Source organism: Bombina bombina, chromosome 5, assembly GCF_027579735.1.
Source record: "Bombina bombina isolate aBomBom1 chromosome 5, aBomBom1.pri, whole genome shotgun sequence".
Classification (NCBI taxonomy): domain Eukaryota; kingdom Metazoa; phylum Chordata; class Amphibia; order Anura; family Bombinatoridae; genus Bombina; species Bombina bombina.
The window spans coordinates 171,943,440-171,962,934 of record NC_069503.1 but is presented as its reverse complement, the minus strand read 5'-3'; the positions used below and the strand labels follow the sequence as shown (position 1 = coordinate 171,962,934).

General features: G+C 39.3%; 1 protein-coding gene across 1 annotated transcript in view; it reads right to left on the bottom strand.

Moving 5' to 3' along the window:
* LOC128660139 (sodium channel protein type 4 subunit alpha-like) overlaps positions 1–19,495 on the bottom strand; it is a 659,663-nt gene that overhangs the window by 7,450 nt on the left and 632,718 nt on the right. Inside the window, 2 exon segments of the mRNA XM_053713786.1 lie at positions 5,471–5,571; positions 18,860–19,001. Of these exon segments, the coding sequence (XP_053569761.1) occupies positions 5,471–5,571; positions 18,860–19,001 (243 nt within the window).

Below are 19,495 nucleotides of genomic sequence, written 5' to 3'. Positions count from 1 at the left end.
TTAATAATAATAGTAATAATATTACTACTACTATTAATAATAACACAAATAAGCTTTTTTATTATGCTAGTAGAAAAACTATCCAAAATATTATTTTAATTAAAATGTCATATATTTAATACTGTAAGACATGACTGAAATAAATTGTACAATAACATTTTAAAGCATTTGTCAACATATCAACGTAATGCTTAAATGACCATTGTGTTATTTAAGGACATTTAAAAACAATAAACAAGCACACACAAAAATGCTTTGCTGCAGCAGAAAAATTATGAAATTCCATTTATTAAAATCTAATAAAATCTTTCCACAAACATATATGAAATTCCAAAAATATTAGTCTTAATGAATTGTACTTAAAGGGACAGTCAACTCAAAAATGTTTATTGTTTAAAAAGATAGATAATGCCTTTATTACCCATTTCCACGTTTTGCACAGAAGACATGGTTATATTAATACACTTTTTTTCTCACATGTCACATGACTTAAAATGTTAATATAACGATGTTGGTTGTGCAAAGCTGGAGAATGGGTAGTAAAGGTGTTACCTATTTTTTTAAACAATAACAATTTTTGTGTTGACTGTCCCTTTAAAACTTAAAGCGACAGTCAATCCTAGTGTTTTTGAAACGCTAGGATTGACTAGCTAAGAACTGTGATCAATTGAAACAAACAAAAGAAGCTTTCTACATGAAGTATCTTATACTTCATGAATTAAAGTCTCCCTTTATTTGTTTCAATAGTCAATCCTAGCGTTTCAAAAATGTTAGGATTGACTTTCACTTTAATTTAACATTGAACAATGCACGTTTTGCATTAAAAAAATGGAGCTTATGTAATTGAGTGTTGTTTACTAATATTGGACTCAAAGTACGAACCAGAATAAATTCCACAGTATGCGCGATAAACTACATTCCTATTGTGAAAGTGTACTGTATACTTAACATGATGGAATGAAATACCAGTATAAATCCATTTGATGTGCCCCTTTAATTAAATGAACATATTAAAATAGTATAACATATAAAACAAAGAAAGTATTTTTTTTAAAGTCTTTTAAATGTTGTTTTTATTTCTTCTTTGATATAGCCAATTAGGGACAGCTATTATAATAATAATAATAAGCTCCTGCACAATTCAACCAATCACTGTGCAATATGTAGGAGAATCAGGTTTCTACATTCCATTGAATGCTCTCCGTCCGCTACGGAGGGAGTAGAGTGACTACAATTTTCAGGTTTAAACTACATGTAAAATAAAGAAATAAATAAAATGCAATATGCTTTCAGCTATGCATAATTTACTGTTTTAGGATTAAATACATTTTGTGTTTACTGTGTCTTTAATATGTTAGAAAGCTTAAAGGGACATACCAGCCAAAATTGGAATCCACATGGATGCATTTCAGTTATGAGTAGAAGCATTTTTGCAATATACATGAATTGGCAAAGATGCTTCTAATAAAAGCTACAGCTATTTAAGTATGCACTGTGCAAGCCTTAGATGTTTGTGTTATCTGGTAATGACTCGGTTTGTTAATTGCTGACATAATCCAAGCCCCACTAGTGCTCTAAGCAGCTTCAGTATTTAAAAATGGTGGTGCATAGAGAATATCTAGCTTTGCTTCCTATGCACGTGCAAAAAAAATGTTAACACTAAAACAATGATACATTTTATTTGAATATTTTTTGCCAATACATGTATTTTGTAAATATGTTTCTATTTAAAGATGTAATTCATCTATATGCATTTAAATTTTGACCGGAATGTCCCTTTAATGTAAGGGATTTAATAAAGCTTATGCTGGAAGCATTTTTACAAAAGATTAAAGATACGTTTATATACACCCAAACTGATGATTTGTGACATAATTGTTTTATATCGTCAACATATAGGGCTCAATGTATTAAGCTTTTGAGCCCTTGCGGGGCAGGCACGCACAACATGTGTGCCTGCTTTCTGCAAAGTAAGCAGCATTAGTCACCGGGCTGCTGCTTTGTGCCCTCTCTGCCAACTCTTAGTTGGGGACATAAATCAACCCCAACATGTTTGTTCGGGGTGACAGACAGGCCCTATAGGGGTGGCATTACACACTCAAGTGTTTTATGTTGTGATACATCGGGGTAGAGGACGTAAAGTGTCCGCTGCCCGCTCGATGCGAAGTCAGGCAGACAGGTTCCCAAATCTGTGCTTACTAAATGAGGCCAATATTCTGCTATGTTTAAAGGAATTATAAACACATTTTAAATGTCATGGTCATTTTAATTTCTTTAGATTAGGATAGCACAACTTAATAATTAGGCATATTACAGTTTTCCAACAAAGTGGCAACTAATTTGTGCAGCGCAATCTGTACTGCTTTCCACTAATTAGTCAGTGTAATGTAACAATTTCCTGCAAGCTATCTGTGTATGCCTTATACTTATTTATTATAAATAAGGGTATAAATCACATCTTAAAAGGACATTAAACACCTGGTGATTTTGTATAACATTTGTGCTAGTCTCTTACTCCATATAAAGGCCAAAAAAGCAAATTCTGCAAATCGTATAGCTGCGCTGGTTTAGGCAGTTTGCAGCATTTTGCAAACACAGGCTACATAATTTCTTTCTTATGTTTGGCTGCTAATTTTTGTGTAAAAAACTTGCTTCTTCCACACTTTCTAATTCCCCTTTAAAATTAAAGCATGCAAGTTCTCACGCCTATATAAACGGGAATTGTCTTTCACAGGGTTTTTAAAGGGATTCTAAACCCATTTTTTCTTTTATGATTCAGATAGAGGTTGCAATTTTAAGCAACTTTCTAATTTACTCCTATTATCAAGGAAAGCTGGCCCATTTTAGGTTCAGCCCTTGGGTAGCACTTACTGATTGGTAGCTAAATGTAGCCACCAATCAGCAAATGCTATCCCGGGTTCTGAACAAAAAATGGTCTGGCTCCTAAGATTTCATTCCTGCTTTTTCAAATAAAGATACCAGGAGAATGAAGAAACATTGATAATATGAGTAAATTAGAAAATTGCTTAAATTTGCATGCTCTATCTGACTCATAAAAGAAACAAATTGGGTTAAGTATCCCTTTAAACCTCTAAGAATCCTTTACTAACTAATTTATTTCTGCAAGCTCACTTGTTCAGCTGTGACATTTAACTTCAGTGCAACTGAAATAGATCACTTACATCTAAACTCTATGGGGCTATCTATCAAGCTCCGAAACAGCGGTCACAAAGACCGCTGCTCCATAACCTGTCCGCCTGCTCTGAACAGGCGAACAGAAATCGCCGGAAATCAACCCGATCGAGTAAGATCGGGTTGATTGACACCTCCCTGCTGGCGGCCCATTGGCCGCGAGTCTGCAGGGGGCGGCATTGCACAAGCAGCTCTTGTGAGCTGCTGGTGCAATGCTGAATACAGAGAGCGTATTGCTATCGGATCAGGTACGCCAGACTTTGTTAAATAGAGGCCTATAAATCGAATTTCTAAATCCTCAACATAGATTACATATTTATCATAGTTTTTACATTTCTTTTTATTCTACAAAAAATTCAGAGCTGGATGCCATAGACCAAAAGGAATATCTCATATCCTTGTAGTGGTCATCATGGGTTTTTATGTTTGGTTTATATTATAGAAGCAAGGTCGTTTTTATACTCTTTAGTACATTTTACAATACCCTTTTTTAGAAGCGACTGAGAAAAATGTCCCTTTAAACACTTGTAAGTTCTTATAATGGTTAAAAATAATAGTCTATCTATTGCATATCTATCTATCTCTCTATCGCATATTTATATATCAATCACATGTATATCATCTATCAAATATATATTATTTATCTATATACTGTATATATCTATCTGTCTAGACTTTATATATATATATATATATATATATATATATATATATATATAACAATATCCAGCTCAACCCTCCAAGTTGTTAACTGCCTGGGTGCAAGGATAAAGGTGCATATAAAAACGAAAGCTGCACTCACAGGACTTTTTCAACAAACCAATTTAATGATGGAACGTTTTCGGGCTGATGAAGGGGTTGTGAACCCCGAAAACGTTCCATCATTAAATTGGTTTGTTGAAAAAGTCCTGTGAGTGCAGCTTTCGTTTATATATATATATATATGCATGGACAGATAGATAGACAGACAGGCAGTGGCGTTAATAGGGTTGGTGTCACCCGGTGCGGTAAGTCATGGTGTCACCCCCCCCCCAGAAAGCAGACACACATAAAAACACAGGCAAACACACATACAAACACTCAGACACACTTAAAAACATACTCAGATGCACACACAAACACTCAGAAACACACTCAGACACACGCACAAAAACACACACACAAAAACACTGAGACACACAAAAACTCAGACACACACATACAAAATATGTAAACTGCACTGCATTAATTATGAAGCTCATGCCTAGAGCTGCTCCCTGGCTCAACAGAGCATCAAATGAAAGATAAACAGAGCACTCTAAAATAAATCACTGAAGAAAAGGTTTAGGCGCGCAAACTATGAAAATTCTGCTCTCTGACTATGTTCCAAGTCTGTCAGTGCACAGCCCTGGGCTGCATGTCACTGAGCAGTGAGTACAGATAGGCAGGCAGGTTTAGGCTAGTAGCGCAACTTTGCAAGCCCCACGGCACACCCACAACATTCATAGTGAAATTGGGCAGAGGAGGAGCAAAGTACAAACAAGCAAAAGCAGCCAGGAAAACTATTTGTTGAAATTGCAGCGCTGGCTCAAGGGGCAAAAAAATTGTGTGTCTACAACTTCCCCAGTCCCACTAATGTTCACAAATGCCAGCCTCTAATAAAATAATCTATGCATCTCAACATTGTATTTCTTTGAATTTCAATAAAAAAAAATTTTGGTGTCACCCCTTGGAGGGTGTCACCCAGGTGCGGCCCGCACCCCCCCAGTGACGCCACTGCAGACAGGCAGACATATAGATAAGATGGATAAATAAATAGACAGATAGACAGACAGACAGAGAGAGAGATAGATGGATAGATAGAGATAGATAGACCTAGACAGATGGATAGATAGATAGATAGATAGATAGATAGATAGATAGATAGATAGTACACAGAAAGATAGACAGACAAATATCACCCATAGAAAGAGTAAAATGTTAAATAAACTGAACATACCCTGTATTACAGAATTTGCGGCATTTATGTTAAGCTTAAAGTGTATGTTTAATTTGCATGATTACTACAGAAGAAATCTGTTCATTTGAATATTATAATAAAAAAAGATTTCACACAAAAGGGAAAATTAAATAGCTAACACTTCAGACTAGGGACTATTTTGTTTATAGTTATTGATTTATCCCATATTGACACTAAGACTAATATCTTCATTTTCTTCCTATTGTTATCAAAAGTAAAATTCACTGGCCAGTCAGTCAATAATAAAATGACACAGTATAAGGCCTATTATGTTCTTACCAATGGCCTAGGAATGGGCTTTTGAGGTTTCTTTGATCCAAGCTTCTTCATAGCATTATAATACTTTTTTTGTTCCTCAGTCATGAAGATGTCCTGTCCCCCTAAGTAAAGAGAGACAAGGGGAACCGTTATTTTTGTTGCAAATAAAAATGATAGGCTGGCGCACCTCTTACATGTGACATACATTGTTAGGAGGGCTTACTCACTTTTTTGATGAAACAGAGCAATGATAAAAAATAATACACTCCATTTAAAGTAAGTCTGGTCAAAATTAAACTTTCATGATTCAGATAGAGCATGCAATTTTAAGCAACTTTCTAATTTACTCCTATTGTCAATTTTTCTTTGTTCTCTTGGTATCTTTATTTGAATGTGTTAGGAGCCGGACCATTTTTGGTTCAGCACCTGGGTAGCGCTTGCTGATTGGTGGCTATAGTTAGACACCAATCAGAAAGCTCTACCCATGTGCTGAACCAAAAATGGTCCGGCTCCTATGCTTGCATTCTTGCTTTTTCAAATAACGATACCAAGAGAACGAAGAAAAGTTGATAATATGAGTAAATTAGAAAGTTGCTTAAAATTGCATGCTCTATCTGAATCCTGAAAATTTAATTTTGACTAGACTATTCCTTTAACGTTCAATGAAGGACCAAAATGGGTGTATTTATTAGCACTTAGGACTAGTATTGCAGATTGGGTCAGTTTCCATTCAGGACCAGTAGTTTTCTGTCTCCCCCAAATGGTACTTTAACTTCATGTTTTAACCCTTTGCATTGGTTGCAGTGATAAAATGATAATCTAACAATATAGAACATATTTTTTCACTATATTGGCTCTTTTAAATTGTCTTACATTGGGGTCTATTCAGTGGAAGAACTACATGATGTGTTTCACGTACGTTTTTAAAATTTAAAGCCATTTAAATCTATTAGAAAAACTGCTTACCAGTTCACATATTTATACAAACCATTAATGTTTCTTGCTTTAATAAAAAGGTCAAAAATATGACACTTTTAAACAATTATTACAAATAATATACCATCATCAAAATGATCAGTGAAGATTGCAATCAAGTGTTTGGATATTGTTGGATGATCTAAATAAATATATATACAGTATGTATATATTTTCATTATTCTGACTTTTCATGTGCAACAAATAATGAATGGCACTTTTAACTAATTAACAAATCAATGAAAATTAGTTAATGTATTTGTTTATTCATTAAAATGACAATCAAATATAAAAACAATGTGTATTATATTAACAATTTGATCAACATCTTTTTGCTGATTTGTAGGTTATTTGATTAGGTAAAAGTGTCATTCCTACACTAACATTTCTTTATACCAGTTCCTCTCCTCCATACAGTTTTTCTTAAATCAAACATACTCCTAAAAGGACAGTGTACTGCAAAATCATTTTCTATTAATGTGTTTCTAATAACTTGTTATGCCAGCAGCAAAGTATGAAATGTATGAGAAATAGCTTGTTTGTGTTTATTTTGTATATGAAATAGCTGACCTTGTTCTTTGATAGCACAACCCATTACACTGGATTGAGCTTGCAGGGAAATTCAATCTCCTTATGTTATCACTATCTGTAAACACAAATGCTTCATTATCTATTATCTGTCAGTATACCAAAGCCCAATAACTTGGGGCCAATTATCTAAACCTTGCCAGATAAGAAGTGTTTTGTATGCTGCCCTTTGCAGGGGCTGCCCTGGGGAATTATTTTAAAAAAAGAAGCAGTCCCTGCGAGTGGCAAGATCTCTCCTATAGAAACTTCGTTTGTAGGGCAAAGCTAGCAGTGAGCAGGGGGCGCACTTTAAAAATTAAATCCTGCAGCCAATATAAATCACATTACACTTCTTTCTGCATATAGCATTTTACAATTGCCTATATTTACGTATGCATGCGTTTTACTATTATGTGTAATTTACATACAAATTTTACGTTTTCATAAAATACGATATGAGGTGAACAATTTTGTTATAATTTTTGATGCACCTTAACAATACAAAGAATCCTGCATATTTTTGTGTGAATGGTTTAATTATTCATTTTGTATGATTTTAAATTACAATTTTAATTGAGCACTTTTGTAATGTACGCATCTCCTTCCCATACGAAAATGCAGACCACGCTCCTTAGCAAAACGCCCTGTTTTCAGGGTAAAAAGTGGTTTTATATAATTCCACTAAGGAAATAGAAGGACTGGCGAGCATTATTATATAATCTAACCAGCCCAGAGGCCATTAGATCATCAGCCCATAGAGAGAAAAATGCAAATTAACATGTTATTACTTATTTCTCCTAACCCCACTGGGAGTGTAATTTATTCTGCTGGATATGTTTACACAGCTTTTATATATCCCATACTATTTGAGTATTGAGATTGCGTATAGGTGGGCATAGTGCAGGCAAAATCGGCTATTTCAAATGCTGAAATAAAATGTAAAAGAGCTATTTGTGAACAGTGTAATACACTTCAGGGAAAACATTTTAGGGTGTACTGTCCCTTTAATGAGTTATACATAGTTAAAGTCTACTCCGAATTGGTAATTAATTATTCGTACTCAGCAGCAACTGAGCCAATCAGGGGCGACCTATGTGCATAGTCATCATTCAGCAGCTCAGGATCAGTAGTCAATTGACAATCTGTAGCTGACGTTAGCTAGTTGTGTAAAGAGACATAAAGCCCAAAATGTTTCTTTCACGATTCAGACACAGCATACAATTTAAAAAAAAAAGTTTCCAATTTACTTTTATTATCAAATTTGCTTAGTTCTCTTGTTATTCCTTATTGAAGAGATTTCTAGGTAGGAGTCATGATAGAATCATGTGGAGTAGTTGATACCTGGATTGGCTACCCCGCAGAGGTGGTATTGTGTTCTCAGCTTGGAAAAGGTTAATGTGAATTGCTTTTTCCTGTGTGTGTGAAAACTGATTTCAGAAAAGCTGTAAGCTGAAACCCCCCTTTTTAGTAGTGTAACTGTGTGTAGGAATGCAGAACGCTCCTCCCCTTGGAGACTGATAGTGGGAGCTAAGACTTCTTTGCATTGGTTGAACTCGTTGTAAATCATAACCAGGGCGTTGTCTTTGACAAGACAAAGAGATTTTGGTTTAAGTATGCAACAGAAAGACTTTTTAGTCAGAACTGCCTTGGGACCAAACCACTAAACATCTGGAATGGCAGCTCTCCACATATCTAAAGGAACTTGGTAATAAGTAAGATATCGTGTGTAATTGTTTTCATGTCCCATTTTCTTTTTAAAGAACTGTAGCTTTGCATTTGTATGTTATTTTGAATGTCTTTATAATTTTGCACTGTGTAACCTGTATTGATATTTTTGTTATTAAACGCATAGAAAATCTCATTCTGTCTTTTGGGCTCTAATATCCGAATTCACACTCCTGTTGAGACAAGGTTAAAGGCACGTTACCTAATTGTTAAATAGTGTGAGTTTTTAGGGGTTCCCCAAAACTCCCCTTTAATTTAAAAGTTTTGGTGGTGGCAGCAGGGAAATAGTTAATTAGAGCAGTGTTGACAAGATTTGGGGGCTAATGTGGTGTCTCTTTTAAGGTCCTTTTGCAGAGTTGCAAAGATAAGGGAACCAGAGCTGTGTGCCATTAACCCCTTCATGCCCACACCCCTCTATTGTGACGCTGAGAAGGTTTGATTCGTCACAAACTGGCTGGCTGCAGTGGAGATATTTTAGAGTTTTTTAGTGCTATTTTTATAGTACTAAAAGAAATTACATGTTTTTGTGTAATTTCCCAAAGACAGAACTCAGTGCCTAATTACAGAGACAGTGCAAAGAAGCAGTTCTTTTTCCCTCCCTCTTGTTGTTTGTTGATACGCTCAGTATGGAAGAATATAGGAGAATGCCTGAATGGTCTCTGGAGTTTTTTTGCAAGAAAAGAGGAATTACTATTCTTGGCAAAGGGAAAGAACAGCTGATACTGAAATTGCTGGAGGCAGAGGGCCTCACAACAGAGTTTGAAACAGTCACAGAAAGGGTTACTGTGGAAGCTGTAACTCAAGACCTAGTACCCAACACTGTTGACCCTCCTGTAGCCCAAGGACTGTTACCTGGTGCTGTTAACCCTGTAAATATCATGGAGTCTCAGCTACAGACAGCACTCAGATACTTGGGGGATGTTGAACCCAAACTAAGGATGGAACTGATCCTCAAGTATCAAGAGGCTGCTGAGAGAAAAAGAGAGAGAGAGGCTGCTGAGAGAAAAAAAGAGAGAGAAGCTGCTTAGAAAAAAAGAGAGAGAGAAGCTGCTGAGAGAAAAAGAGAGCATGAAATAGCTATAAGGGATACCCAGTGGAGACATGTGCTAGAGGTTTTTGAGTTTACCATAACCGAGGCACCTCTCCTGTACCCAGAATTTTTGCAATATATTTGCCAGACAGTGAGCCTGTTGGCCAGAAGAGTGCTCCTGGGAATGGAACCTGATTCAGCAGCAGGGGCTACAGACAGCACTAACAACAAAGCCCCAGTAGCCAAGTGTTCCACTGTGCAAGCTGTATCACCTCCCTGGAGGGAGGGAATGTGCCAGCAACAGACAACCGATTCTACAGAAGTACCTTCCCCTGGAACATCTCCCATCAAGGGGGCAGAAGTTGCATTGGGCAAGGGGGATACCTGCCCATGCATTTGGTGCCATGAGTTTGGGCACGTGAGTTTTGCCTGCCCCACCAAGGAGAAACTTCAACATGCAGTCTGGGGTGGGAATACAGCAGGGAAACCTGCAGCAGCTTTGTTTGTGGGTGGGTCAGCAGGTAATCTGCACAGTGTCACAGAGGGAGACTGTGTGACCATGAGACTTCAGGACACTGGGGCTGGATATCGATTGGTGCGCCCTGAAGTGGCAGAGGATATTATCCCAGGAGAGACTGTGGATAATGAAGAAGTTTGCGGGGAGTGCCCTGCGGCATGTGTGCCCCTGGATTGGGGTGTGGGAAAAGGTTTGCAGGAGGTGGGGATTTCTGCGGATATCCCTGTTGTTTTGCTGGGGGATTATGTGGGCGGATGCTTTGTCAGTACGCCGCACAAGACAACACCTGCAACCTGGAAGAGCCAGTAGAGGGCCCTGCACCAACTGAGGTACTGTGTGAAACTTTGGGGGACCCAGAGGGGAGGCTGTGGATGGACACATCGCTAGCTGCACCAGAGCTGGAGGTATCCCACCAAAGAATGAAGAATGATTCCCTTGAACATGATTGCTGGGAGGGGGGGCTGAGGGTTAATGCAGCCCTGCCTTTGTGTACACCAGTAATGTCTTGTTCTGATGAAGAGGGATGTATTGGAAATGTTTGTGACAAAGTTACTTCTATTGAACCTGGGCGCTGGGAGGGAGAGCCTAGGGAGGGATGTATTGAAAATGTTTGTAACAATGTTGCTTCTATTGAACCTGGGAGCTGGGAGGGAGAGCCTAGGGTTAATGATGATTTACCTGATCCTGTACCAGTACTGTATTATGCCAGTGAAAAGGGTTATATTGCCATTGATTATGACAATGGGATGCCTGATGCAGTGTGTGGGAATGTAAGAGAGCAACAGGGCTGGGCAGAAGGGCAGACTGAGTGTGTATACCCTTCTGTGCTCGAACCAGCATTGCATATGCAAGGAGGCATGAATGGCATGGCTGGTGTAGGGGCCAGAGTACATTCTGCCCTGTTACAGAGAGTAAAACAGGATGGGACCCTGGTTGTGGCTGTGGACCTCCCCTACAGGAATGGCAGATGTGAAGAAGAGGGGGAGGGAGATGTAGCTGCAGTGACTAATGAACCTGATACTCCTACAGAGCATACTGGGGTAGGTGTGAACAGTGGAGTATCTGGCCTAAGCATAGCAAGACTTTCTCTTAGTCCCCTAGTGAGTTACCCTGAGGGGGTGCTAGATCCCTTTATGAGTGAGAGCGAATGTGTGATATCCTGCAAGAAAATGTCCTCCACTAGAGAAATTGTGTCAGTGGATGCTAATTGTTACAGGGAGCAAATGAATGCTGAGAGTGTTCATAAAGGGCAGATTTGGTCTTATGAACGAGGAAAGACTAGGATTTAGGTTGACATAGGGGATCAGCGTGGGCTGACCCCCTATTTCCACCATTTTAAAAGGGGAGGTGTCATGATACAATCATGTGGAGTAGTTGATACCTGGATTGGCTACCACGCAGAGGCGGTATTGTGTTCTCAGCTTGGAAAAGGTTAATGTGAATTGCTTTTTCCTGTGTGTGTGAAAACTGCTTTCAGAAAAACATAATTTATGCTTACCTGATAAATTTATTTCTCTTGTAGTGTATCCAGACCACGGATCATCCATTACTTATGGGATATTAACTCCTCCCCAACAGGAAGTGCAAGAGGATTCACCCAGCAGAGCTGCTATATAGCTCCTCCCCTAACTGCCATTACCAGTCATTCGACCAAAAACATGCAGAGAAAGGAAAACCATAGGGTACAGTGGTGACTGTAGTTTAATGGAAAAATTACCTGCCTTAAAGTGACAGGGCGGGCCGTGGACTGGATACACTACAAGAGAAATAAATTTATCAGGTAAGCATAAATTATGTTTTCTCTTGTTAAGTGTATCCAGTCCACGGATCATCCATTACTTATGGGATACCAATACCAAAGCTAAAGTACACGGATGACGGGAGGGACAGGCAGGCTCTTTTCTCCCAAAAACAGCCTCCGAAGAAGCAAAAGTGTCAAATTTGTAAAATTTGGAAAAAGTATGAAGAGAAGACCAAGTTGCAGCCTTGCAAATCTGTTCAACAGAAGCCTCATTCTTAAAGGCCCAAGTGGAAGCCACAGCTCTAGTAGAATGTGCTGTAATTCTTTCAGGAGGCTGCTGTCCAGCAGTCTCATAGGCTAACCGTATTATGCTACGAAGCCAAAAGGAGAGAGAGGTAGCCGAAGCTTTTTGACCTCTCCTCTGACCAGAATAAACGACAAACAGGGAAGACGTTTGTCGAAAATCCTTAGTTGCCTGTAGATAAAATTTCAGGGCACGGACTACATCTAGATTGTGTAGCAGACGTTCCTTTTTCGAAGAAGGATTAGGACACAAAGATGTAACCACAATCTCTTGATTGATATTCCTGTTAGTGACCACCTTAGGTAGGAACCCAGGTTTAGTACGCAGAACTACCTTGTCTGAATGAAAAATCAGATAAGGAGAATCACAATGTAAGGCAGATAACTCAGAGACTCTTCGAGCCGAGGAAATCGCCATTAAAAACAGAACTTTCCAAGATAACAACTTGATATCAATGGAATGAAGGGGTTCAAACGGAACCCCCTGTAAAACATTAAGAACTAAGTTCAAACTCCATGGTGGAGCAACAGTTTTAAACACAGGCTTGATCCTAGCTAAAGCCTGACAAAAAGCTTGAACGTCCGGAACTTCTGACAGACGTTTGTGTAAAAGAATGGACAGACCTGAAATCTGTCCCTTTAAGGAACTAGCGGATAAACCCTTTTCTAAACCTTCTTGTAGAAAAGACAATATCCTCGGAATCCTAACCTTACTCCATGAGTAACTCTTGGATTCGCACCAATATAAGTATTTGCGCCATATCTTATGGTAAATCTTTCTGGTAACAGGCTTCCTAGCCTGTATTAAGGTATCAATAACTGACTCAGAAAAACCACGTTTTGATAAAATCAAGCGTTCAATTTCCAAGCAGTCAGCTTCAGAGAAATTAGATTTTGATGTTTGAAGGGACCCTGGATCAGAAGGTCCTGTTTCAGAGGTAGCGACCAAGGTGGACAGGATGACATGTCCACTAGATCTGCATACCAAGTCCTGCGTGGCCATGCAGGCGCTATTAGAATCACTGATGTTCTCTCCTGTTTGATTCTGGCAATCAATCGAGGAAGCATCGGGAAGGGTGGAAACACATAAGCCATCCCGAAGGTCCAAGGTGCTGTCAAAGCATCTATCAGAACCGCTCCCGGATCCCTGGATCTGGACCCGTAACGAGGAAGCTTGGCGTTCTGTCGAGACGCCATGAGATCTATCTCTGGTTTGCCCCAACGTCGAAGTATTTGGGCAAAGACCTCCGGATGAAGTTCCCACTCCCCCGGATGAAAAGTCTGACGACTTAAGAAATCCGCCTCCCAGTTCTCCACTCCCGGGATGTGGATTGCTGACAGGTGGCAAGAGTGAGACTCTGCCCAGCGAATTATCTTTGATACTTCCATCATTGCTAGGGAGCTTCTTGTCCCTCCCTGATGGTTGATGTAAGCTACAGTCGTGATGTTGTCCGACTGAAACCTGATGAACCCCCGAGTTGTTAACTGGGGCCAAGCCAGAAGGGCATTGAGAACTGCTCTCAATTCCAGAATGTTTATTGGTAGGAGACTCTCCTCCTGATTCCATTGTCCCTGAGCCTTCAGAGAATTCCAGACAGCGCCCCAACCTAGTAGGCTGGCGTCTGTTGTTACAATTGTCCAGTCCGGCCTGCTGAATGGCATCCCCCTGGACAGATGTGGCCGAGAAAGCCACCATAGAAGAGAATTTCTGGTCTCTTGATCCAGATTCAGAGTAGGGGACAAGTCTGAGTAATCCCCATTCCACTGACTTAGCATGCACAATTGCAGCGGTCTGAGATGTAGACGTGCAAAGGGTACTATGTCCATTGCTGCTACCATTAAGCCGATCACCTCCATGCATTGAGCTACTGACGGGTGTTGAATGGAATGAAGGACACGGCATGCATTTTGAAGCTTTGTTAACCTGTCTTCTGTCAGGTAAATCTTCATTTCTACAGAATCTATAAGAGTCCCCAAGAAGGGAACTCTTGTGAGTGGAAAGAGAGAACTCTTCTTTTCGTTCACCTTCCATCCATGCGACCTTAGAAATGCCAGTACTAACTCTGTATGAGACTTGGCAGTTTGAAAGCTTGAAGCTTGTATCAGAATGTCGTCTAGGTACGGAGCTACCGCAATTCCTCGCGGTCTTAGTACCGCCAGAAGAGCACCCAGAACCTTTGTGAAGATTCTCGGAGCCGTAGCCAATCCGAATGGAAGAGCTACAAACTGGTAATGCCTGTCTAGAAAGGCAAACCTTAGATACCGGTAATGATCTTTGTGAATCGGTATGTGAAGGTAAGCATCCTTTAAATCCACTGTGGTCATGTACTGACCCTTTTGGATCATGGGTAAAATTGTCCGAATAGTTTCCATTTTGAACGATGGAACTCTTAGGAATTTGTTTAGGATCTTTAAATCCAAGATTGGCCTGAAAGTTCCCTCTTTTTTGGGAACCACAAACAGATTTGAGTAAAACCCTTGTCCTTGTTCCGACCGCGGAACCGGATGGATCACTCCCATTAATAAAAGATCTTGTACGCAGCGTAGAAACGCCTCTTTCTTTATTTGGTTTGTTGACAACCTTGACAGATAAAATCTCCCTCTTGGGGGAGAGAATTTGAAGTCTATCCCTGAGATATGATCTCTAACGCCCAGGGATCCTGGACATCTCTTGCCCAAGCCTGGGCGAAGAGAGAAAGTCTGCCCCCCACTAGATCCGTTCCCGGACCGGGGGCCCTCGATTCATGCTGTCTTAGGGGCAGCAGCAGGTTTCCTGGCCTGCTTGCCCTTGTTCCAGGACTGGTTAGGTCTCCAACCTTGTCTGTAGCGAGCAACAGCTCCTTCCTGTTTTGGTGCAGAGGAAGTTGATGCTGCTCCTGCTTTGAAATTACGAAAGGAACGAAAATTAGACTGTCTTTGGTTTGGCTCTGTCTTGAGGCAGGGCATGGCCTTTACCTCCTGTAATGTCAGCGATAATTTCTTTCAACCCGGGCCCGAATAAGGTCTGCCCTTTGAAAGGTATATTAAGCAATTTAGATTTTGAAGTAACGTCAGCTGACCAGGATTTTAGCCACAGTGCTCTGCGTGCCTGAATGGCGAATCCGGAATTCTTAGCCGTAAGTTTAGTTAAATGTACTACGGCATCTGAAATAAATGAGTTAGCTAACTTAAGGGCTTTAAGCTTGTGTGTAATCTCATCTAATGGAGCTGATTCAAGTGTCTCTTCCAGAGACTCAAACCAAAATGCTGCTGCAGCCGTGACAGGCGCAATGCATGCAAGAGGTTGCAATATAAAACCTTGTTGAACAAACATTTTCTTAAGGTAACCCTCTAACTTTTTATCCATTGGATCTGAAAAGGCACAGCTATCCTCCACCGGGATAGTGGTACGCTTAGCTAAAGTAGAAACTGCTCCCTCCACCTTAGGGACCGTTTGCCATAAGTCCCGTGTGGTGGCGTCTATTGGAAACATCTTTCTAAATATCGGAGGGGGTGAGAACGGCACACCGGGTCTATCCCACTCCTTAGTAACAATTTCAGTAAGTCTCTTAGGTATAGGAAAAACGTCAGTACTCGCCGGTACCGCAAAATATTTATCCAACCTACACATTTTCTCTGGTATTGCAACTGTGTTACAATCATTCAGAGCCGCTAACACCTCCCCTAGTAATACACGGAGGTTTTCCAGCTTAAATTTAAAATTTGAAATATCTGAATCCAGTTTGTTTGGATCAGAACCGTCACCCGCAGAATGAAGCTCTCCGTCCTCATGTTCTGCAAATTGTGACGCAGTGTCTGACATGGCCCTAATATTATCAGCGCACTCTGTTCTCACCCCAGAGTGATCACGCTTACCTCTTAGTTCTGGTAATTTAGCCAAAACTTCAGTCATAACAGTAGCCATATCCTGTAATGTGATTTGTAATGGCCGCCCAGATGTACTCGGCGCTACAATATCATGCACCTCCCGAGCGGGAGATGCAGGTACTGACACGTGAGGCGAGTTAGTCGGCATAACTCTCCCCTCGTTGTTTGGTGAAATATGTTCAATTTGTACAGATTGACTTTTATTTAAAGTAGCATCAATACAGTTAGTACATACATTTCTATTGGGCTCCACTTTGGCTTTAGCACATATAGCACAGATATCTTCCTCTGAATCAGACATGTTTAACACACTAGCAAATAAACTAGCAACTTGGAAATACTTTTCAAGTAATTTACTATAATATGAAAACGTACTGTGCCTATAAGAAGCACAGAAAAAGTTATGACAGTTGAAAATTAATAAACTGAAAAGTTATAGCATCAAATCTTTGTAAAAAACACAATTTTAGCAAAGGATTGCTCCCATTAGCAAAGGATAACTAACCCTGATAGCAGAAAAAAAAAATAATACAGAAATAAACGTTTTTTTTTTATCACAGTCAACTACAATCTCACAGCTCTGCTGTGAGTGATTACCTCCCTCAAAACAAGTTTTGAAGACCCCTGAGTTCTGTAGAGATGAACCGGATCATGCAGGGAAGACAATAAACTTCTGACTGAATTTTTTGATGCGTAGCAAAAGTACCAAAAAAGGCCCCTCCCCCTCACACATAACAGTGAGAGAGATCAGTAAACTGTCATAAATTAAATAAAACGACTGCCAAGTGGAAAAAAATAGTGCCCAAAACATTTTTTCACCCAGTACCTCAGAAAATTAAATGATTTTACATGCCAGCAAAAAACGTTTAACATTAATAAATTGAGTGTTATTAAAAAGCCTGTTGCTAGTCCCTGCAAATTAGGCTAAAGTTTTATGCATACAGTATAATTCCAGTGAAGTGCCATTCCCCAGAATACTGAAGTGTAAAATATACATACATGACAGCCTGATACCAGTTGCTGCTACTGCATTTAAGGCTGAGTTTACATTATATCGGTATGGCAGAATTTTCTCATCAATTCCATTGTCAGAAAATAATAAGCTGCTACATACCTCTTTGCAGATTAATCTGCCCGCTGTCCCCTGATCTGAAGTTTACCTCTCTTCAGATGGCCGAGAAACAGCAATATGATCTTAACTACTCCGGCTAAAATCATAGAAAAACTCAGGTAGATTCTTCTTCAAATTCTACCAGAGAAGGAATAACACACTCCGGTGCTATTATAAAATAACAAACTTTTGATTGAAGGTATGAAACTAAGTATAATCACCACAGTCCTCTCACACATCCTATCTATTTGTTGGGTGCAAGAGAATGACTGGTAATGGCAGTTAGGGGAGGAGCTATATAGCAGCTCTGCTGGGTGAATCCTCTTGCACTTCCTGTTGGGGAGGAGTTAATATCCCATAAGTAATGGATGATCCGTGGTCTGGATACACTTAACAAGAGAAAGCTGTAAGCTGAAACCCTCCTCCTTAGTAGTGTAACTGTGTGTAGGAATGCAGAACGCTCCTCCCCTTGGAGACTGATAGTGGGAGCTAAGACTTATTTGCATTGGTTGAACTCGTTGTAAATCATAACCAGGGCATTGTCTTTGACAAGACAAAGAGATTTTGGTTTAAGTATGCAACAGAAAGACTTTTTAGTCAGAACTGCCTTGGGACCAAACCACTAAACATCTGGAATGGCAGCTCCGCTCTCCACATATCTAAAGGAACTTGGTAATAAGTAAGATAGCGTGTGTAATTATTTTCATGTCCCATTTTCTTTTTAAAGAACTGTAGCTTTGCATTTGTATGTTATTTTGAATGTCTTTATAATTTTGCACTGTGTAACCTGTATTGATATTTTTGTTATTAAACGCATAGAAAATCTCATTCTGTCTTTTGGGCTCTAATATCCGAATTCACACTCCTGTTGAGACAAGGTTAAAGGCACTTTACCTAATTGTTAAATAGTGTGAGTTTTTAGGGGTTCCCCAAAACTCCCCTTTAATTTAAAAGTTTTGGTGGTGGCAGCAGGGAAATTGTTAATTAGAGCAGTGTGGACAAGATTTGGGGGCTAATGTGGTGTCTCTTTTAAGGTCCTTTTGTAGAGTTGCAAGGATAAGGGAACCAGAGCTGTGTGCCATTAAACCCCTTCATGCCCACACCCCTCTATTGTGACGCTGAGAAGGTTTGATTCGTCACAGTAGGTAGCGTGCACATGTCCGGAGCACTACTTGACAGGAAATAGTGCTGCCATCTAGTGCTCTTGCTAATGTATAACATTGTTGTATACCTGCTGCCATATAATAATGCAGACACGTGCACCCTCCTCAATTTACCTTCCTGATTTTTAACAAAAGATAACAAGAAAACAAATAAATGTTATAATTGAAGTGAATTGAAAAGTTGTTTAAAATTGGATTTTATGTCCCTTTAACAATTTGTTCAAGCAATAGTACAATAATATGTCCCTTTAACTCATTGAAATGGTGGGACTCCTGGATTGGAATGCTACAAAAATAGGAAGCCCAAAATCAGTTGAATACAAGGTTTTTGCGCAGTAAACGCTAATAGTTTGGAAGAGACACTACAGAAAAAACAAACAGCACGTGTGTATTGTATTGTAAGTAAGATACTTATCTTTTTCTTCTGCTGGTTAAAATTGTCAATGATTACACCAATAAAAAGATTTAATGTGAAGAAAGAGCCAAAGATGATGAACACCACAAAGTATAAGTACATATATTTGTTCTCCTCATAGCTGGGCTGTAGGTTGGGCTGTAGAAGCAAAAGATAAATACATAAATAAAAGCACATTCTACAATCAGATAACAACGTATAATGTATAACAGTAACAATATGTCGTTAGAAGAGAGCTGATCAGTTACGTGGATTTTGGACGACTGCTTTATAATATTTGCAAGCCTAAAAATATGTTATGAATTAGCACTGCGAAATCTGTTGGTGCTCTACAAATAACCGATAATAATAATAATAATTAGAGCTATATTTTATCCATCAGATATATAAACAAATGTAAAACATATATTGAAGGGATATTTATTAATATTTTATTTTTTACTTTTTCTATTATTATTCGGATAGAGAATACAAATTGAAAAGAAAAAAAATTTGCTTTGTTCTCATATTATTCCTTGTTGAAGAGATACCTAGGTAGGTAGCGTGCACATGCCTGAAGCACTACATGACAGGAAATAATGCTGCCATCTAGTGCTCTTGCTAATGTATAATGTTGCAAATCTGCTGGCATA